At 44.4% G+C, this 22743-nt stretch overlaps 1 protein-coding gene across 1 annotated transcript; it reads left to right on the forward strand.

Moving 5' to 3' along the window:
• Positions 1 to 1263: 1263 nt before the first annotated feature.
• fanca (FA complementation group A) lies at positions 1264 to 22478 on the forward strand (the record flags this gene model as incomplete). The annotated part of the gene is made up of 42 exons (XM_079224068.1): positions 1264 to 1324; positions 2081 to 2193; positions 2620 to 2716; positions 2975 to 3117; positions 3570 to 3665; positions 3906 to 3979; positions 4516 to 4625; positions 5388 to 5498; positions 6112 to 6175; positions 6838 to 6950; positions 7151 to 7227; positions 7826 to 7967; positions 8189 to 8322; positions 8576 to 8686; positions 10561 to 10656; positions 10830 to 10892; positions 11356 to 11444; positions 11556 to 11616; positions 11693 to 11742; positions 11945 to 12015; positions 12670 to 12768; positions 13032 to 13165; positions 13263 to 13333; positions 14236 to 14335; positions 14492 to 14679; positions 15397 to 15493; positions 16350 to 16553; positions 16633 to 16706; positions 16786 to 16914; positions 17664 to 17742; positions 17895 to 18064; positions 18231 to 18336; positions 18440 to 18499; positions 18588 to 18692; positions 19516 to 19631; positions 19814 to 19973; positions 20288 to 20350; positions 21232 to 21325; positions 21429 to 21504; positions 21592 to 21736; positions 21810 to 21908; positions 22374 to 22478. The coding sequence occupies 42 exons, from the start codon at positions 1264 to 1266 to the stop codon at positions 22470 to 22472; spliced, it is 4344 nt and encodes a 1447-aa protein (XP_079080194.1). The 3' UTR covers positions 22473 to 22478.
• Positions 22479 to 22743: the final 265 nt, after the last annotated feature.

Below are 22743 nucleotides of genomic sequence, written 5' to 3' on the forward strand. Positions count from 1 at the left end.
GAGGGCTTTACAATCTGTACACATACAATATCCCTGTCTATATATATATATATATATATATATATATATATATATATATATATATATATATATATATATATATATATATATATATATATAGTCTATATATATATATATATATATATATATATATATATATATATATATATATATATATATATATATGTGCAACTGGAAAACATATTTATGATCTATTGAGAAGAAATACTCAACCGTTCTGTTCCTGTTTTGTACATTTCATTCTGTGGTCTTTCTGCTTCCTGTTCTAGAAACAGGGCCTGTGTCTGTGTGTTTAACCCTTTTTAGAGGTTGCAGCAGAATGCTTTATCTGTGACATTTATCGATGCAATGCAACAACAAATCATGGGGAAACAGCATCATAGCGCCTCCAAATTCCCCCCCAGTTGCATTTATTCAGCCTTTTCAAATACAGATCAGCTGAGCATACACATGCTTTTTGTGTATGCCTGTTACACTGAAGAATAAACAAAACTGGGAACAAAAAGAACAGACAAACAGTACAGGCTGATGAAAGGTGATCCACAATGCAGAGATGCTGCTCTGATATAACAGGATGCAGTGCAGTGAGGCTCTTATTCTCTTAATTAAACTGTGTCCCAAGGGGAGGACAGGAGGAAGGGTAGAATACACCACAAGAGTTCAGGTTGAGTCTGGAAACAGAATATTGCAAACACCAAAACCACACATGAGAAGTAAGCCTTTGAAAAAAATAAGGAATTAATTAAACACGAAACTTTTTTGTGGATGCAAAAATAAAATAATTTACTTTTGACTACAAGAGAGGGTATAGACAACTTTTTAAAAGTGAAATTCAGTCTTTAATTTGTTCCACAAATATATATTATGCATGCGTTGTTTTTTTGTTTTTTTATTGTATTGTAAAAGTTATCTATGTAGGACCGGCCAGAACCGGCCAGAACATTAACTTTTAGAAAACAAATGTCGACAAAAAAAACTGTACTTTAAAACTCCGGAATACTTTCTGTTTGTCCCGCACATAGAAAGGTCTGTCCTGATTGGCTCTCACGCGGACCAATGAGAGAGAAGAGCGCGAGGAGCAACACGGAGGAGAAAGTGAACCAAAACAGTGCGGAGCATCCTGGGCAAAGCCGACCGGGGAAAGAAGGCTCTCGTTTAGCGTGTCGCTTTCAAATGGGACGCATTGGCCGAAACGCCGACTGTCACTCGGAGCGCTGATTAACATTCAGCCGAAAATTAAAAATGTCACTGAGTGCGTCGTGTGAAACGGTCCCTCAGAAGAGGACTCTGTCGAGCCTCCTCGGTGAGTCCACAGCAGCAAGCTAGCGCTAACGCTAACGCCATTAGCGAAGACGGATTGTAATGAGAACACACCGTTAAACTGTAGTCAGACCAACGTGTGTCTCGTCCACTCTCCCCGTGGATGTCATCTTGACCATGGCTGTATTGTCTCTATAAATACGGTCTGAAGTTGGCCACGTTCACTCATGCTGGCGGTTGATGACACCTCCGGTGTTACGGTTTAACAGGCGACCGTGTTAACTGGCGACTTTTCAGCCGAACGCGTCCGTTGTTGCCGTAGTTACGACAGCCGTTATCGAGAATGCCACTTTAATTGGTTTAATACAGTGTCAAACCCTCTCATATACAAAATAATATATCATATACAAATTAAATAAAGCGGCATTCACGAGGGCAGCTACGTGTTTTCTTCCTATTTCCAAACAGCTGTCTGTAACTACGACAACAAGGATGAAAGTCGCCGGTTAACACGGTCGCTTATTAAACCGTAACACCGGCCATTGGCGTGGAGACGTTGCATTGACAGCTTTTTGAGTGGAGTTTCCATTCCTTTTTACATCATGTTTTTACCCACTGAAGTTAGCGGTGTTGTGCCTTTACCTGGACCACCCTAACCCTATCTAGTCAAGGCAGCTTAGTTATTTGCACCAACTTCAGCACAACAAAGTGACCTAATGCAATAGCAAACTGTGTTATATAATACAACACCCAAAGGGTGTGCCTATAAAGATGTGTGCATCGTGTGGGTTCCCCCCAGCTGGCCGGGTGGTGAAGAGGCCGAAGCAGGAAGATGCTCTGCGGCTGCAGGAGGCGGCTCTGCAGCTGCTGGATCAGCAGCAGGACCTGCATGGTCTGCTGAGGGAGGCCGGGGTGAGTGAGGGAGGGAGGAGGACCCACTGGCTGTCAGATGATGCAGTAAACAAGAAATACATTGTAATTTTGTGTGAGACTATGTGGGAGTATTTGGCGCTTCCACTCGCCATTATACTGCCTTTGCTGTGTGTACCACTTTATTGGCCTTCGGGGGGAAATATCCTGCATTGCATTGTGGTTAAAAGGAACGTTGCTCAATATATATTTATTAAATAACTGTTTGGAAGGATTTTTTAATGGATGCTTTTTTAAAATATATTTATAAAAAATTCTGTGCCTTCACGTACCCCCATTTGAGAACCAATGCTCTATTGCAGTGATTTTCAACCAGTGTGCCGTGAGAGATCGTCAGGTGTATCCTGGGATAATGTCCAATTTCACATCGGTCCCAAAAAATATTACGTTTCTCCTTTTCTTTTGTAGAATACGGATCTGGGCAACATTTTCCGCACTCAGAATGGCGAGCAGAAACAGGCGGGGTCTGAAGGCGCTACATCCGCCGCTGCAGGTTCCCTGCTGGGTGAGTGTTTGATGCGAGGCCTCAGTGCTGCACACGAGTTCTCCAAACATCAGTCCGTCGGCACGACTCGGACACGTTTCACCTCTTCGCGGGCGGGCGTCTTTGTTCGTTCTTTATCTTTGGGGACAAATGTCAGTTTTCGTTTGCTTGCTTGCTTTTTACGCACCACAAAGGAGACACACAGAAGTGGTCCCCTCGCTGCAGAGTGTCCCACAGAGTCAGAACGCTGTGCACTACAGGGTGTGTTTCTGTGGACAGCGTGCGAGCTGAGGCGGCGGGCCTCACAGCTGGGCGTCCCGGTGGCGGCGCTGTCGGTGAAGATGACGCTGGAGAGGCTGATGGAGATTGCCGGAGTCGAGGAAGAGGACCAGAGGAGAGGACTCCTTGCTTCCTCTCAGCGAGTGAGTACCATAAACACACTAAAATCTATAAACATCTGTTTCTGATTATTTACTGACGTCCAGCAGAAGAAAACTTAAACAACATTGTGTCCTTTGGCTGTCGGCATCTTCAATCTACAATATCGCTACTCATTTTTGTTGTTCAGGTTTCAGACTTAAGCTGCTTAAGACAGCAACAGGTCTACAGCACTGTGCATGTGCTGCGCCTTTAGTTTCTTCTGACTGAGTCATTGTGGTTGTGTCTCATGCACGGTGACTGTGTGTTTTCTTCCCACAGCGTTCACTGTTACATCAGCTCTGCCACGTCTCGCTGGCCAATCACGTCCGCGGTTTAACGCCTTTCTGCTGCGGAAGTGTCACGAGTTCGTCTCAGGACTCTTGTTCTGCAGGAGGACAAGAAGGCACATTCAAATGTGACACGTGGTGTAAAAATGTGTCTCCGTCCTCTCTAGGTCCAGCTGGGCCTCCTGCTGGAGTCCAGCAGAGAACTGCTGTCACAGGGAGCCCTCTGCCCTAAACTGCTCTGGCAGGAGTACAGGAGGGATCAGGTGTGTGTGTGTGTGTGTGTGTGTGTGTGTGTGTGTGTGTGTGTGTGTGTGTGTGTGTGTGTGTGTGTGTGTGTGTGTGTGTGTTAGAGGTCAAACATGACACCTGATTACTTCTGATGAGGTTTTGCACAATTCCATTACGTTACTTTATAGATGCCGCAATAGGAAAGAACTGAGCCTGGCTTTCTTATATGAAGGATGTAGGAAATTAAATATTTAATGTGTTGTTTTTGTCTACAGAGGCTACCCAACCTGGAGGTGGTGTACCATCTCCACTCTTACAACATCCTCACCCTGAAGCACATCATAGAGAGGTAAGAAATATACATTTTAGTTTTTCAGCATACGCGATTACTTGTTATTACATTTATTTTTTAAAGAATACCGATTTTTTTGAATGCTTTGATAGTGTTTGTAGAAGTATATATAAAAATCTGTATTTTTTAAAAATAAATGTAATAACAAGTAAATTACAAAATAATAACAATCGGTTGCTAAAATGTTATTGATTATATTCACACCACAGAATTCATGATGAACAAGTCCAACTTGAGCATCCAGAGGACCTCCGTCCGACCACAGCATATTCTCAGCCGTGGATACTTTTCATCTTCTGGTTATTTCAGAGACGGGAAGTCAAATTACCTGAATACTTCCAGAGTAAAAACAGTCAATGGGACAACTGCACTCCAGTGCCCCTCAGTGGCTGTAGTGAGAGGCCATCTTTAGATTGTTCACTGAGCTCAGTTCTCAGTCGTTTGAAGGAGGGCGGCGGTTAAAAAGCTTGGCCGACACCGGCACCTTTCTGCAGCAAATGACCTTGAACCCATCGTTCTGCTTCTCCACTCAGTGACGAAGAAGCCAGGCTGTGGTTGGTGTCCGGGGCGAAGGCTCTGTGCGGTTGGACGCCGCCGCAGGGGGACGAGGAGGCCAAACGAGTTCAGCGGGAAGTGCTGTCAAGTAAGTTTTAGCTGGGCTCCTTCGTTCATCAACGTCACCATCATCTCCTTCTCTAATGAAAATATACTGATAACATGTAGTGTGAGGCGTGTAACTACCTTGAGAAACAAACAGACAGTTCCCAGCTTCATGAATTGTTATTCTGACCTCAGAATATACAGAGGATAAGGATTTATATGATCAGTTTCCCCCGCCAGCCCAAATACATACGGCTGAATATCCGAGTCAGCCGAAAACACATCCTCGGCCATAACGTCCGCTGCACTCATGTTTCGGGCTTTTGGGGACTGTTTTTTTGTAGTTTGCAGTACAAGCGAAGAGAACAAGGAAGTTCTGTTTTTGAGCGACACCGTAAGCCTGCAGTCGGTTCTGTTTGACCTGGAGATTCCTATACAAAGGAACCACTGACCAATCTTATGTTTGGTCTGTATAATATCACCGCCTCTGTCAACATCAAAGGTGTAGTGGTGAGTTTCATGTTCTGCAACTGTAGCCTGAAAGCATGGGGGAGTTAGTAAACTAGCTAGCCAGCTAGCTAGCTAACAAGCCAGCTGCTAAATGAGAAATGAAAAACTTAATGCTGCTTCCACACACTCTTGTCACAGAGTGGGAAAGATAGATTGGCACTGGCAGGGTTAGGAGTTTTAACGCAACCACAAAGGAAAATGCCCTCATGGTATCAAGTACACTCCACAAAGGTTTCACCAAATGCCCAGTGGCCGCTGCTGAGGATGATGATGCTGAAGAGCTCCTGTATTTCAGCTGTGGTCGGAGTCTTGGTGGGAAGCGGCTTTGAGCTGAGCCCGGAGCCGGCAGCCGCCGACCGGAGGACGTCCCTGCTCTGCTGCTCGGTGCTGGACGACATGCTCTTCTGTGAGTCTACAAGTTCCCGTCCCGCGTTGATGAAACATTTAGCGAAGCACTTTGGTTCACACCTCTGCACCTGAACGCTATTTTCTACTTCTTTAAACCGCGGAGACGTCAGAATGTCATCTTACAGGGTTCATACGGTCATGGAAAACCTGGAGAAGTCATGGAATTTTAAAATGGTTATTTCAGGCCTGGAAAAGTCTTTGAAAGAAATTAAATCCCAAAAGTTTAGTAAAAGTCATGTAAATGTGTTATATTCATGTGTTCATGATGTTCATTTACGCTGAGTTTGAAATAATGAATATGCTTTTAAAAGAAAGACTCAGAATATAAGCAGGCATACATACAGGCATCTATATAAATGTTTATTCTTTTAATCAAACTATTGTCTCATTCATTTGTGTCATTTAAGGTTTACTGTATGCTTTGTATTCTCATTGTTAGTTTAAATACTACATTTACTCACTTTTTACTGTTTACACCCAGATTTCACTAAATGTTTGTAATGGACATTTGGGTTAAAGTCATGAAAAAGTCATGGAATCCATTGGTCAGAATGTGTCTGAACCCTGATCTTAATCCTGTCCTTATTTATTTTTCTCTCCGTCTTCTTCAGGGCTGCTCGACGCTGTGGAAAAGAGTCTGACGCTGAGCGGTGCTGCGGCGGGAGCTGAGCTGTGGTTCGTTGTGTTTCATTTGTCTCATTAAACTTCATGAAATCAGATAGTTAGCAGAGTTTGACGTCGCTGTCCAAAGAAAAAGATCTTAAAAAAACAAACAGTGGTGCTCAAACATACAAAATAATGACAAAATAGTTTTCTTATGGACGTGACAGGGGTGTGTCAGTGTCAGCTGCCAGAGTTTTCAGACATAAAACCATAAACCGTGTATAAGAAGCGGTCGTAGTCGTCATGACGTCACCTGTTGGTTTGTGTCGTTTTGAAGCCTCAAGTTCGATGATTTCCCCGTCGCCATCTTGGAATACGGCCATTGCCATGTAGTTTTTTTTCGCAACCAATGAACAGAAGTGATCATATCTGGCATGTGTAGGAGTGATGTAGAGAGAGCGGATACGACTCTGGTGTCGACCTGTCAATCGCCTCGTAGCCCCGCCCCTAAAGCGTCCCCTGCTTTATGGTCTGTTTGACTCTGAATGACCATCATTTACTAAATGAACATCATGCTGTATTGAAGAAGACTAGAAACTAGAGATTGAGACATAAACTCATGTTTACAATGTTTACTTCCCATAAGATTGTTGATCACTTTACCATAATGCCGTCACTGAGAACACGCACGTTGTTCAGAAGTCTCCGTTTCCTCTGCCCCGCGTTTCTCACAGGATTCAGATATTCGACGCCTCGCTGTGTGGAGTCTCAGCGTCGGGGGAGACCCTCCAGCGGTTCTTCACTCACTCCCTCACACAGACTCTCACTTACAAGCCTCGACTGACCGGTAAAGACAAGCTGACCTTTTCAAACGGCTTCATGCTGGCTTTGAGTTTTGCTTTTGCTTGATAATGCTTCCACTTAAATCTGATAACAACTACAGCTGAGGGTCAGAACGTTCAGGTTGGGGAAGACTTTGAAATACGTGTCCTGATGTACGTGTACATGCTGCTTTCATAGTTGGAAAGTAAAATGTCGTCTCCGCAGTGTCCGATGCCATCGCTCTGCAGAATGAGTGGACCTTCGCTAAAGCCAACCGGTTGTTGACCTCTCTGTTCCGTAAGGTAAATGTTTCACGCAGACCACTGAAGAGAAAGACTCTGAAGAGAAAGTGACTGAATGCTTTTTCTTTTTTTATAGCATTGTAATTGAAGGTAGAGAAACATGAACTCAACACATTAACAAATACGGCGAAAAATAGTCACTATATGAATCACACAACGGCCTGAATAATCATGTTGTCTAAACGGAGTGTAGACTTGTTCCTCCCTCAAGGCGCTGGCCACCTTTTTATTGTATTTTCTTTTTTCTGTTATTGCACTCCAAAAGAAAAACAGTAAAGATAGTTAACGCACAGCTCTGAGCCCCATTTTCTTTTGAACTAAATGAGCACGGCCGCCAGATCAATGGCCGTTCTACTCTCATTCTATTTCTATGGTGCGATTGCTTCAGGCTTCAGGTGTCCAGCCTTCAGCGCAGAGGAACACGGCATGGAGAGAATTGATTTATGATCTGTTATGATGTTCTTACCTGCAACAGATCTGTCAGTCACCCGGCGCTAAAAAGCTTCCTGGAGGTGCTCTTTGCGTCTCCGGGTCTTTGGTCTGTCGCGGCGGCGCTAACGGTAACGGCGTCGGTGTTGCTGCTGTGTTTCTGTCCCAGCTTGCTGTGGTCTTCAGCGTGGAGCAGCTGCTGCGTCACCTGCAGCGGGTTTTGGAAACCCACGAGGTGAACTGGAGACACGTCCTGTGCTTCCTCTCCACCCTGCTGGTTTACAACCCCACTGCCCAGCTCAGCCTGAGAGGTAACCACGAGGGAGCAGGATGCTCTTGATCCTGGATTCAAACACACACACTCACGCATGATCTTCCTGGCGGAGGTAATAAAAGCGTAACACCAATCAAAGTACATGTCAGACTTTTAACACAAATTGATAGAAATCGGATGTGAAGAGGGCTTTGGGTCGTTTTTGACCCCGGTGTTAAAAAGCTCTTCATATCTGTGCCGCTTCTCTTCCTCTACCAGAGCTGCTGTCCAGACTGCTGAGCTCCGCTTTTGAAGGCTACGACCTAGAGAACATGATAACGGCCTTCCTCTTGGCTCGACAGGGTGCACTGGAGGGACCCGCCATCTTCCCCTCCTACGGCAGCTGGTTCAAGGTTTCACATTGGCTTTGTCTTGTGGGCATGTTTGGATTTGTGCTGCTGATATTAGGAACCTTTTAAAGGACCGGCAGCTGTTTTGCCGTGAATTCACCAAATAAGAGAATGGACATTTTTCAGATTGTGTCACAAAGATGGATCGTGTGCCTGTGGGTATTTATGGGGTTGTTGTCTCAAAGAGAGTTAGGAGAGTTTGATAAGTCTTAAAGCACCTCAGTATGTATTGTATTTACCTTTTCTGCTTCTTCAGATGTCTTTCGGGGGAGGCAGTGGCTACCATGTGACCAGTAAGAAGTCTCTGGTGTTTCTGCTGAAGTTCCTCTCTGACTTGGTGCCCTTTGAACCCCCGCAGTACCTCAAGGTATATATGCTATCTTTAATATATCAGATGAACCTTTAATGATTGGGAAAACTGGTTACTACAGCAAATAATAACTCATTCAGAAGAAGGTATGAATATTAAAACATAGTTCATACTGTATGTGGGGCTATGATAAATGTATACAGTATAATAAACCATAACTCAAATATATATATATATATATATATAAAAATATACAGGAATATAACTTAATACACACTATACAGTACATTTACTCCAGTACTGTGCTAAATATTGAGGTACTTTTTCTCAGTATACCAATTTGATGCACTTCTACTTCACTATATCTTCAAGGGGATTATTGTACTTTTTAAATATAACACATTTATCATAGAGCTATAGTTACTCATCACTTTTCAGATTACAATGTTTTACATAATAAAACATGATAAGTGTTCAAAATGGAAACAATTTCAAAATATCAAACCAGTAGTTCTCAACCTTTTTGGTTTATGACATTTTCTTAAAAAAAATGAACGTGTCAACTAACCAGTGTGAGTTGTTTCCATTTCCCCTCCAACTTCATAAATGGTTTCATTTAAAGAACCATTAATTTATGTTCTGTGGACTTTAAATTAAGATATCAGCACATTATAATCTGGCAAATCTATATTTTGGATTGATTATCTGGCAATGGCACAAGAAAGTGAAGATAATGCATGGTTGGCTGGTTAGCTAGCTAGCTAGCAGTTACAGAACATAAGAAAGCCTTGGGCTACATTACTTTAACATGTATACTTTACTGTCATTAAATTACCGTATCGCTGTTATTCTTTCAATAAACTCATATAATTTAAGATTTTGCATGTTCTGTAAATTAGGCGCCTTAAAGGGTCTTTTATGCCGACAAAATACAGTCTGAACTCTCAGTAACATTTGTGAATTTGAGTTTACATGCAAAGCTGGGAGATGTTGTACATGTGTGCTAGCTAGGTATATGCTACTAAATACTCTTATACACTGTTTCAGATGATAAAAAGGGTTTTGGGGGTTAGAATTACAGTTAGAAAACTTTATTAATCCCCAGTCGGGAAACTTATTTGTCACCAAAATTCATACAGACAAAAAAGTTCACAGTGCACAGCAGACAAGAAACACATTACAAGGAACAAACAACACCAGACAATGCCATATAACAAACAATATAAAACATGACACAGGGCCGACATCAGAAAGATTCTAAATAAAAAAAAAAAACATAACTATTAAGGTGTTCATTAAAAAATGTAGTTACTCTTTAAAGTTAACATCATCTTTTCTTTTAAAATGTAATGAAAATGTTAGGGAAACCAAACAATTGTTAAACATGTTTTGTTAAGAAAATATAGTCTTTGTTTTCCCTTTCTTAAGGCAAAATGTAAGAAAGGGCAATGTCTGAGGAGGTTGTATTTTGAAAGGTATAGTCACATTTTACTCACTCAGCGGCTGGCTAGTTAGCTAGCTAGCTTGCTAATTCCACCGTGTTTTATTGCTACAGCCACCATAATAAACGTCTGTAACAGAACTGAGTTTTTCCTCTCTTATAAATAAATAAAGTGTTGCTTTTGTCAGCTATAACCAACCAATAATATCAGGACATCCATCCATTAACAATTTGTGTGGAGCTACAGTCCTCTGTAGCGCCGTATCGTGCTACATTCTAAGCCCGCCCAATTTTCTTAGCGGTCCAATGAAATGCAAAGGATTGGATTTGAATCCCTCTTGTTGCTGTTCAGCGCTCAAATATTCCAATTGTCTGGGAACAACATCTCAGTCCAGAAGGAAGACGCTGTAACTTCCATTTCACTGGGACTGGGTCTGAGTAGTGCTCCCACCACAGGAAGACCAAACCTCACTGTTGTTTTGCCCCATAGGTTCACATCATGCAGCCTCCGTATGTGCGTGTGAAACACCGCAGCCTCCTGATGGAGTACGTCTCTCTGGCCAAGACCAGACTGGCCGACCTCAAGGTAAAAACCAAGGGATTCATCCTGGGCGCATCATTTAGACATTTTAATATTCAAACTAGACTCAGGTGCTCCCAGATGTTTTGTGGTGTATCCATGATTGTGTGTGTGTGTGTGTGTGTGTGTGTGTGTGTGTGTGTGTGTGTGTGTGTGTGTGTGTGTGTGCACGCATGCAGGAGTCAGTGGAGGACATGGGTCTATATGAGGACGTGTCTGGCGCAGGCGCAGCGTCACTGCAGGTAACGGCGACACCCGGTGGTTTGTTTGTGTCATGATGAGCGTCGTCGGCACAGAACGCCCCTATTTTGACGAGGCTCCTTTGATTTACCGAGCTCCAGAAAGCGTCAAAGATAATGGAGGCAAACATTTCATGCGGCGTGGATATTCCAACAGCAGACCACAGAAATCAGACAGGACCACGAGCAACCGGTGTTTCAGTTTAACGAGTGACCGTGTTAACTGGTGACTTTGGGCCAAATGCGTCCGTGGGAAACTCACTAAACGGTTGGTAGTAAACGCAGATGAGGTTGTATTTATAATTGATTATAGGCTTTTTTTACGGGGACACTACGAGTAACGACAAGTCACCAATTGAAAACACCGGTGGCGTCTCTGGCTGCGAGCTAATAACTGTGTTGACTGGACTGCTTTAAAGAATATATCTTCACAGTCTATAACCGCGTGGTGTTTGTTTGTGTGCAGCCCCAGTGCCAGGCCGTCCAGGATGTGGAGAAGGCGGTGTCTCTGTTTGAGAGCACAGGGAGAATCTCTGCCACAGTCATGGAGGCCAGGTATCTAAGTACACCACGGGCCCGTGGGACAGTCTGGGTTTTTTAATGTCCATGTGAGGAGTGATTTAGACGGAGACACAGACGGATTATTGACACTCCTCTCCTCCCCAGTATTTTCCGGAGGCCGTATTTCCTGTCGCGGTTCCTCTCCGCTCTGCTGACACCGAGGACGGTGAGCGCCGTCTCACTGCCGCTCGCATGTCTCAGATGCAAAGTGTCTTTACCTGACGATGTCTTTCCATTTCCAGCTTCCCGTCAAAGCCGACACTCGGATGAGTTTCATAGAGGCTCTGAAAAAGTGAGTTATCATCAGCGTGTGTAATTTCGGAGAATTTTTTTTTATTTTTTTAATTACTTTTAATCTAGGAAAAGCGTCACTGCTTCTGCATGTTTGTGGGCCTGATCAGTGAACGTTCTTTACCAGTAAGGGTTCTCTGTGATACTACAGTGTATTTTCCCCGTTACGACACTGCGTTTTGTCTGCGTTTCGTCTCCTTCAGGGCCGATAAGATCCCTGCTGCACAGTATTCATCTTATGTGGAGTCCTGCCAGAAGCAGAGGCAGCAGGATGGTGGGTCATTTACTTGTTTATTGTACTGGAGACTCACTTCATTTATCTATTGACATTTAAGTATGTGTGTTTTTTATTTCCAAGTACATCAATCGGATTCAGTCTAATAATGCAATTAGAAAAAAATGGATTTTTATGTGTTCTAGTTATAGTTCAGAAGGTTATGTGATACAGAAATGTTCTAAACACATTTGGCCATAAAATACTTTTTCCCATAGACTTACATGGGGGAGGAAACATAACTCTAATACCTTTTTTGCCAAATCAACTTCCCAGGACGAATTTTTTTATTAACTAATTAATTAGCACTTGTTTAACTCATTAGGTGCTCACAATTGTACACTGCACTAATAGCCGAATCCAGAGTTATCTTACCTTGCTGCAGTCATGTGAATGAGACCAAGGCTGGACCGAGGGCTGGGAGGCGGGGTCACATGAATCTATGGGTCACATAGATCTGGAAGATTAATTTCATATTTAGAAGTCAAATCTTTCGTCACCTGTTTTTAAGTCATGAACACAGGAGACAAAACCATTTCGATCAGACGTAAAAAATAAATCCACCAAATTCTATTTTACTCACAAGTTGCCTCTCAGGGCTTCCGTATGGATGTAATGTTGTTCGACAATTACGTAACTGTGTTGTGTTCCCAGGCGGTGCAGTGTGTTTGGACACCAATGACGAGCCTCTGGAGGTCCTGAAGATTCAGCTGCAGGAGTTCACAGAGCTGCTTGTGGAGGGGAATGACGGAGGTAGGCAGAGATGGAGAAAGGACATGCGCTCCATCCCACACAGGCCTGGTGTTGTGTAGTCGGGACCTTTTCTTGTCCTTGTGATCGTTCAGATGGTTTTACTGCTCAGTTCAGGTGTGAACAGAGACAGGAGTTTATAAAGAGCTATGAGAAATGTGTGTTCACAGATTGTTTTCTCTCTATAATTGAAATAGAGTTGGAACTCTGATGTTCCAGTTGTATGTGAAACGTCCCTCATCTCCACACCTGTCCTGTACCCTCAGAGATGTCGGCCCAGCTGTCCAGGATCTCTCACACTCTGAGCGTCATCTTTCCCGGCCACCCCGACGAGCCGGTCGGACAGACGGTCATTGAACTGCACACGAGCGCCCCGCCGGCCCCTGAGCTCCACGTCAAAGTACGCTCTTCCCTCCGTCTCATAAACGGCAGTCCTGCTGCAGCAGTGAGCCGCATGTACAGTATGTCCTCTTTCACGCTCTCTCTCGTGTTCCCAGGCCGTCAACATGATCCTGAGAAACTTCTGCCAGTGCGTGATCGACGCTTCCAGAGCAAACCCTCCGAACAAGTGAGCGAGTGAACTGTTTATTTTCCGGCAAACAAGAAATACAATTATTGTCAGGGTTTGAAAAATGGGAGCAGGTGATTTATGTACATACATCACCTGGTGTGGAATATTACAGGGATAGTTTGGATGTTTTGAAGTTTGTTTGACACTCACCAAATGAGTTTGTGTCTCAATCTCTAGTTTCAAGTCTTCTTCAATACAGCATGATGTTCATTTAGTAAATTATGGTCATTTAGAGTCAAACAGACTTTACTCACGCAGGGGATGCTTTAGGACGGGGCTACTGTGATTCACAGCTTGCTCTCTCTTCCACATTCCCATTATGGTCACTTCTGTTCATTGGTTGTGATAGAGAATACATGGCGACGGACGTATTCCAAGTTGGCGATAGCGAAATCGCCAAACTCAAGACTTTGAAACATCAGTCCACAAACCAAAGTGGGACATGCAGATGTCTACGTCCGCTTCTTTAATACAGTCATGGTTACATCGCCACAGAAGGCTACTAAAACCAGAATAATATTGGCCACTCCAACACTTCTTAATGGGAAAATGTTCCATTTGGATTAAGACCTGATTCGGAATATCAAACAGAATATGATGTTTCCATTAACAATATTCATTTGAATATTATTGTGCATTTAAACGTAGTCGTTGTCTGTGTAAAGAGATTGCCTCTTTCTTTTATTTAAATATGTTTTATGTGTGATAAAGTGATTACAAAAGAAGTGCGTGAACTCCCAAAGAGCGAAGGGGATAATACAAAGTAAGACAGAGGGACATAAGCAACCTGAGGAGTTTCACACAGTTTCAGACAGATCGTACACATAAATAGAATATAAATGAATAACTGGATATAATAAAATGTGATCTTCTCCCACTGCTCTTCTCCATCTTTCCAGACAAAGCCCGTGGGCCTCCATGTTTGTCGGTGCGCTGCTCGGCAACAGGCAGCTCCTCTCCGGCCTCATACACGGACTCTGGGACCTTTTTCATAACCGGGTACACAAATCCACATTCCAATGCTTTCATCTCTGCATCTATCTCTAAAACATTGAAATCACATTATGATCACTTAACCTCAAATCACGTGGCTTCTCAAACCAGTCCGTGCACTCGTCATCCTCACCAACCTCTTCTGTCCCAAATAAAACCAAGGCGTCGTTGCTGAGCGCCGCCCACCTCCTCGGCCTGGCGGCGTTTGTGGTCCACCTCCACGCCGGCATGTCCCACGGCCCTCTGGTCCGGCTGGTCCGGCCCACACTGCCGGAGCCGGTCGGCGTCGGAGAGGCTCTGAGCGCGGCGCTGGTCTGCAGCACACACAGCAACATGCTCTTCTGCGTCAGGTGAGGCTACGCGTGGATCACTCGAACTAAGCCTGGGCGGTATACCGCTTTCAAATTTCCATACGGTATGAATTTTTCATATACCGTCATAGCCGTAACGACTGTTGTCGCTCTTCAGCAGGCAGCTAAATGTATTGTTCGCCGCTGAGGGCGCAGCAGTCTGAGCTCCTTACGTGTCATGGTTATAACTTTAGTCAGGGTTAAAACTTTATAACAACAATTATTAACCCACAACTAACGCTCTTTCACAGGCTTAAACATCACAACACAACAGTCTGTGACACATAAACAATTTGTAACACTAATAATTGTACATTTATAAAATTACACTGCCAAACTGCATGCTGGGTAAAGCTCGCCCACTATCACAAGAAGAAGAAACTCAGGAAGAGACAGACCCTTCCGGTCTGTCTTTCTTTTTTTTCACCTACATTCCCCTGGGTCCTAAGTCCCTCCATGTTTAGCTACCTAACGCCCTCTATGTACCAACATACAAACAGCTGCTCACCGTTCGCTTCAGTTGGCCGGCGGTCCTTTTTCGGGGTCAATGAATGAATGTGTTTACTCGAAGAAAACAAACATGATATACCGTGAAACCGCCAGAATCTTACAAAATACCCTGATATGAATTTTTGGCCATACCGCCCTCCTGGCGTCGCCGGTTCTGTGACACTGGCGTCCGCCTCCTTCTCTCACAGTCTTCTCGTTGCCGTCCAGGTTGTGTGTGGCAGCTGTGTGTTACGGGATCTGCAGAGGGGACTCGCTGCCTCCGCAGCAGCAGCAGGACTACATCCTCAACAGCCTCTACAAGAAGGTGTCTGTTTCCTCTTACTCTCAATCATGTCACACGGCTTGTGTTCCTTAACAATATCATAAGGCTCACATCATATAAGGGTCATTAAAGAAATGCTAACACCATTTACCTGTAAACAGTTAAAGCCTTGATAAAGCAATAGTAATGATGAGGTGTTGTTATACTTAAAGAGTAACTAAACCCCCAAACCATTTGTTTTACAGCTGAAAACCAATGTATACGGTTTAAAAGACATTTTACTGCCAAGTAGTTTACTATCACAATGCCCAAGTCCTAATCTACACTCTAGAACCATATAGGGTTCTTTGGCTGGTCCCCTGAGGAGACACCTTTTTGGTTTCTGGCCTGGATTAATTTCAGAGGGTTCTACCTAGAATCCAACATAAAGGGTTCCACCCAGATCCATCTATAAGAGGGTCTGAAGAGAACCCTTCAATGGTGTAATGGTTCCACTAAAAACCCTCTTTGGGGGTTCTATCCAGAATCTTTCCACCCTCATGGTTCCACAGATAACCCTCTTATATTTGGAGGGTTTCATCTATGACTCAATCAGGGCTCCTCTTGATGGGCTGTGCGACCCACAACCATCCTGGATCACAATCACAGGTTTTGGAGGTGTGGCTTGGAGGTTCTTTTAACACCCATACTTTCATCAATCCTTTAAAGAACGTTTTTTTAATGAAAAAGGTTCTTAATGGAACACTAAGTCTTACAAAGAACCTTTGAAAAAAACTAGAAAATGTGTCCCCAGAAGCTAATGGTTCTGGTGGAACCACAGCCCAGTTGCTATAGACTCTATTTCATTACTATATTGTTGTGTTTGTCAACCTCCACACACACCTGTGTGTTGGTTTAGCTCCTGTACCTCATCCCAAGACTGTTGCCTGAAACCAGAGGAACTCCCATCACGGCTGGCGGTCCAGTCGGTGACCACCAGGAGGAGAACCCGCCGGGCCTGTGGAGCAGTGCCACGGACGCCAACGGCACCTGGAGGAAGACCGCGTGGCATCTGTGGAGGCACCCGGCGTTCCGTCAGCTGGAGCGCGCGCCACAATACCAGGTACGCTGTCTGCAGTGAGCATCGGAGAGCAGCCAGCGGCTTCTTCCTGGTCGCTCACTGAACCTTTGTGTTTGTCAAGTTATCGTTCTCAGAATGGCTGGCTGTCGAGCTCCGAGTACAACGACGTGAAGACGCCCTGTCAGACCCAGAACGGTACACACACACACACACACACACACACACACTGTAAGAGTGTGACTGTGACCGTGTGTGTGTGTGTGTGTGTGTGTAGTCAGGAGTACCAGCTGTGGGCCTGCTGGGAGCTCTACCTGTCCCGTCCGGAGGAGCAGGGAGGCTGTGGAGGAGACACGAGGATCCTCTGCTCTCATCTGCTCAGCGCCGTCATGGACCAGCAGTTAAGGTTGGTGCACGTGTTCACCACACGTGTCCTGTAGGTCGGAAACGCACATAAACACACATCGGGTTGTAATAGATTTATTTCTGTTGCGTAGCTTAATGTTCCAGGCTGGTTTCCTTTCTGACAGATTTGTGTGTCTGATAATTTTTTTGATAGAAACCCTCCAAGAAAAGATACGATAGAGGTCAGCATATATATATATATATATATATATATATATATATATATATATATATATATATATATACACATACACATACCATATGCATTTCAGGGTATATTTTGGGCTTTTATTTTTTTTTAATCATTTTGCCGGTTAGGGCGACACAACAGTGGTCCAAATTCTGAAAATTTATTAGGACCAATAAAAGTAGGAAATATTATTAATACATATTATTTGTCAGAGTAACTTCTTTTAAAGGGACCAGCATCATTGGAATATCCCAGACTGTGAACAAGAAAAGCATCACATATTTGTGTTTTTCTTCCATATGTAAACAAACTGTCATTTAAAGGGCTACTCTTCTGAAAAAGATCAAGCAGTTGAGCTATAATCAGGACTAAAAAGATTGAACTCAGCTGAAGTTGAAAATGATGTGAACGTATAATTAATTATATGGCAGTTTAACGAATGCACAAGGGTTAACCAGATCGTATGTAAAAAATGTAATCTAATAAAAAAAAAGTAAATGTGAATTTGTATTTCTACCTTCAGTGAAACTGTAACTCTTCTATGTATTTTACGTCAACAGCAGCCAGAGCCTGGAGAAGCTGGATCACAGAGGGTCAGACACAGGGACCTGTCTGCCAGACATCCTGTCCCGGTTACAGGTGTGGATAAAGTTTATTGTATACAGTACACTTTATACTGTGTACTGTGTATTATTATACTGTTCAGTGTAAACTGTTTATTAGCATGATGTTGTGGTCCTGAATACATTCATTGTTAAAAAGAAAATCAGAAAAACAATCTGTGTGTGTAGGAGCTTGTCTATGACATGGAAGTGACCGACCTCTCCAGCGGCCACGGAAGCAGCCGACCCAGCTTGTGCGACTTCCTGTTGGAATCGGTGTGTCAGAGATGCTCCTCTTCAGCTCCACCGAGCATCAGCGGCGAGCTCAGCCTGCAGCACACGCTGAACGCGTGGAACAGGTGCGTACACACACACACACACACACACACACACACACACTCACACTCTTACAGGTGCCATTAGACATTAGACCCTTTGTCACACAGACGTACGTGTCAGGCAGATCATGTTTGTCATTTTGTGTGTGTGTGTGTGTGTGTGTGTGTGTGTGTGTGTGTGTCACAGGGTCCTGCTGACTCTCCCAGCGGTGCTGCTCGTTAAAGTGAAGACCGAAGGCGGGAGGGCGACTCTGGAGTGTGACACGCTGATAGAACATGTCAACCAGCATCAGGTGAGCTACAGAATAGATCCGACTTTAACACGCGTGTGATATGGACTTGATAGGGCGCACTCCTTTTCTCTGTCTCACTGCCTGTGCGTCTGTCCCGCTGCAGAGGAAGGCCTGTTCTCCGGCCGGCCTGCTGTCCTGCCACCTGACGTCTCACCTCCTGAGAGTGAGAGAATCTCAAGTTGAATCAAATCTAAGACTATGACTTCTTGCTCCAGTTGAGTTGAGTCCTCTCTGCGTTTTCCTCTCTCCAGGGAGTGTTGGGTGCCGGCGCTCGCTGCGGACGCCCGGGGGAGGAAGTGAACAAAGCCTGGTCCCAGATCAGTCTGCGCTGCCCGCTGCTCCTGGTCTCCACCGCGGTACTGGTTGATGCTTTTTGGATCGGGTGTTTGGCATGGAGGGCATTTTGACTTGCAGGAAAAGCACAAGTGTAAATGATACAATGAGAGGTTTCATGGTCCTGGTTGTGTTTCATGCTGGCTCATTGTAGGTAAAACAATAATAATTACCAAGCTGGGGGAGGGTGTAATGTTCCAAGATTTTAAATTTTAAATTTAAATTGTAAATTTATGAATTTATGAGAAAGAACTAATCTGAAAAATAGTCGCCTGAGTTCTGCTGCTCCTAAAGTAGTGTTGCTGTGCTATATACGGCCTCTGAGCGAGGAAAGGCCCTGGAAGATATATAAACACGTTTTCTTTCACGTTGTTTCTGTGTTCCTTTATGAACATAAATAAATATTAATACTGTAGAAGATACAGTAGAGACTTTTACCTTTGGCCACACAAAGGCATGCGTCATTTATTGCTTAATGCTGTGGTTTAATAAGATGGATCCGGCCTTGCAAAGTGAAGCTTTAAAAAAAATGTAGTTTTTGGAGGAATTTCTTTCTTGTAAATTTTAAACTAAAGAATAGTTTTTTTCTTATAAATATTCATAAAGTCAGACATTTTTCCTTGGAATGTTAACCCACTTGCAGTTTTTTACCTTGAGTATATATGAGAAAAATATGTATTTACCATCAGTACATCCTTACTGCATTATTGGCATGACATGGCTATATTATGTAAGTAGGGAATTCCTGAACTCAGTACAAATGCAGACTTTTGCATGTGTGTGTGTGTGTGTGTGTGTGTGTGTGTGTGTGTGTGTGTGTGTGTGTGTGTGTGTGTGTGTGCGCAGCACTGGTGGGAGCGCGTGTCTCCGGTGCTGTCGTCCCTGTGGCGGCGTCTGTGTGACGGGGAGCCGCTGCCGGAGCAGCTGCAGCTCCTCTCTGACTGTCACAACTGGGCCTGCAGGTGGAGCTTCCTTTCATTTTGATCTCATGTTCTCCCACAAGCCAGCGCTGACACATGTAACCGCCAGTGAGGGATGGAAAGAGACGTCTGGATCCCTTCAGCTTCTGTTTCTGTCTCTCTGGTGGCTGGTGTGTCGGTCGGTTCACTTTGCTCACCTGAAGGTGTTTTGTTTTGCCGTTCAGTTTGGAGAAGGGACCGCCGTCGTCGCCGGTGCCCGTCGCCGCCGCTCTGCTGCTGGCCGCCAGCCTGCACCGGGCCTGGGGAGGCCGCGGGCGCGACGGACAGGGATTCACTGCTGCCCTGAACGTTCTGCAACCCGAGAGGAGCACGCAGCACCGACAGGTGAGGGCAGAGAAGTCTCGCAGAGTCACAGCATTTTGTATGTGTGTGTGTGTGTACAGAAATGTATATGTGTGTATTTAGTATATCTGTATGTGTCACAGTGTGTGTGTGTGTGTGTATTCTAATTAATTCAATAAGATGAAATATTAGTAATTAAAAACCCAGAATCTGCAGTTAAAATAAATAAACAGCAGGCAAAAATGTACTGTAGTAATGATATATATTCTGTATGTACATATACACATTCACTCTGATATGTTGAATTCATGTAGGTTAATGATCTTTACCGGCTTTGGCCTCCTTTCTTTGTCCAGGTGCTGGTGTTTCTGCTCTTCCTGTGTGTTCAGGACCATCTGTCGTCCCTCCTGTATCCACAGGTAACTCCTCATCACTAAACCAAACAGCATCACCAGCAGGCAGGTTGTGTTCAGGGGAGATTGTAGTAAAGCAGCTGGGATTCATTTGCAGGTAGAGGGGGCCGGTCAGATTGATGGGCCCTAAACGTCTCTGACTCGTTTCATCCAGAACCTCTGGATCAGACCAGAGCCCTGTATAGAACCACACTGTCCAGCGTTAGACGGATACCCTCGTATCTGTCAGTGTCACTGTGACATCATCACAAACTGGTGACTACTTATATACAGACAATAACACAAGACGTGTGAAGCGGACCGTATGATTTAATATGGTCCAGATTTGTAGTTATTTCTGTCAGTTGGAGTGTGTCATATATGAATAACTGTTATATATAGGTTTGTCTGAGGAAGAGAGAAATAATTAGATAAATAAGTGGTAATCATGTTAATAAGTAAGTAACTACATAAATAAATAACATTAAAGACAAAAAATAAATGATAATTCAAAATGAATTAATAATAATAATAATAGTAAAATAGTACATGGATCAATTAAAAGCAAGGGGTTGGGTCGTCATATCTGTCTGTTAAATGAAAGCTAGAGCCAGAACAGTTATCTCAGCTATAACGTTATAATGTGTGAACTTTAGAGGTTGTAGCGTTAACAGACATGAGCGCGATAGCAATCTTCACATCTAAAAAAATAAATTAAAACAATTCCCAAAATGTCGGTACCAATTCCCTTAAAGGGCCAGTATGTAGAATTTGATCGCAACAAAGTAAAGCTTCTCCAGGAGGACGATGAGAATGTCTCTCTAGAGCCGGTGTTTATTTTGTCTTGAAGCCCACTAGTTGCCTCTCCTACAGCATGAAGGCGTCTCTGTGTGTGATTTCCTCTGCAGGAGACGATCCGGCGTGGAGCCGAGGAGCTCTGCAGCGTCCTCCTGCTGGCGTTGGCGGACTCCGCCGACTGGCTGCTCGTCTTCCAGTCGAACGGTACACAGTTTGATCTTCTGAAAAACCACGTCCCCAACATTACATGTGAACAGTGGCGTGTTGAGTCAGCGGGGCTGAGCCTTTTCTCCCTCTCAAACTCTAGAACGGGGCGTTTACCAGCCGATGGCCATGGTGACGTCAGATGAGTGGACCCGGCTGATGCCGTGGGCCTTCTACAGGTTCGTTCTTTCCACTTTTAAAAAGTGACGACCTGTTGCGACTCCCGAGGCCAAATTCTCACAGAAGCTCCTCGTGTGTGCGTTCAGCCTGCTGCTGCGGCGGAGCGGCGAGCCGCTGCAGAGAGCGGCGCGCTGTCCGGGGTTCCTCGGCACCGCCGTCCTCTGCTACGTGGGCCTGCTGCAGCTGCGCCTGGAAGGACTGGTTCCCCCGCCGGCCGCCGAATCCGATCAGGTGACCGACGCGCACGTGCCGCGGTTTGCTTTTAGCGCGACGTCGTTCAAACCCGCGAGTTTGTTTTCGGCAGATGGAGCCTTCCCGGATTCTGAGCCGCGCCAAGCAGTTCCTCCTGAGGGCGATCTCGCAGACGCCTCCCACCGCTCTGTCCTCCAGCCGACTCAGACAGGTAACCAGCGCCCGCACGCCTCTTTTTAAAGGACCTGTAGTGGCCATTTGAATCAAATAAAATAAACCCAAATCAAAAAGCCACTGATTATGTTTGTAGTTTACGCAACTAAAAAGAATGCAGGGTCCATGCGGAAGTCCGTTTTTTCTGATATTTATTGTAACTTATCAAAACAAAAGAACAAAGAAATGCTGCCGCTCCCGTGCTGAGCTGATCTGATGCTGCTGGTAAAATATCATAGGCCCACCCAGGTGCATCCTGGTCCTGTACCCACTAACTCCTTTAAGTACCCCAGGTGCCCACAGCATTAACCAATTAACAAACCAAACAATCTAACCTAAATGAGCCAACAACTATAATTAAACTATACTATTGTGAATAAAAATAACTTATAATACTAATAAATAGCTCTAAAGTACCCTTCACTGACCACATTCACTCGACTCTCTCACGCTCTTCCCCCAGCTGGAGTCCCAGTGTGCAGACCTGGACCCGGAGGTAGCAGCGGCTCTCTCCATGCTCCTGGACCCTCACAGCCTCAGCCCAGAGATGGACTTCCTCTGAAAAGGCTGTAACGTCCCCCGACGTCCAGGCCGAGAGTCTGAAGCGAACGGGGACACAACATCTTCTTCAGTCCCTCGAGCTCTGGAGTCCTTCGCCGTAATGGTTTCTGAGTATGCAGCAGGTACTTCACGTCTGACAGAAACATGCTCCTCTTGTTTTAAACAGGACTTTACTGTTCAGATGGAAAGGCTTTGTAAAAGATAACAAATGAGTCTTTTTATACATGATGCACACAGGACTTTATTATACACATGAACATCAGAAGCCCTTT

The sequence above is a fragment of the Taurulus bubalis genome (genome assembly GCF_910589615.1).
Source record: "Taurulus bubalis genome assembly, chromosome: 9".
In the NCBI taxonomy this organism is placed as follows: Eukaryota; Metazoa; Chordata; class Actinopteri; order Perciformes; family Cottidae; genus Taurulus; species Taurulus bubalis.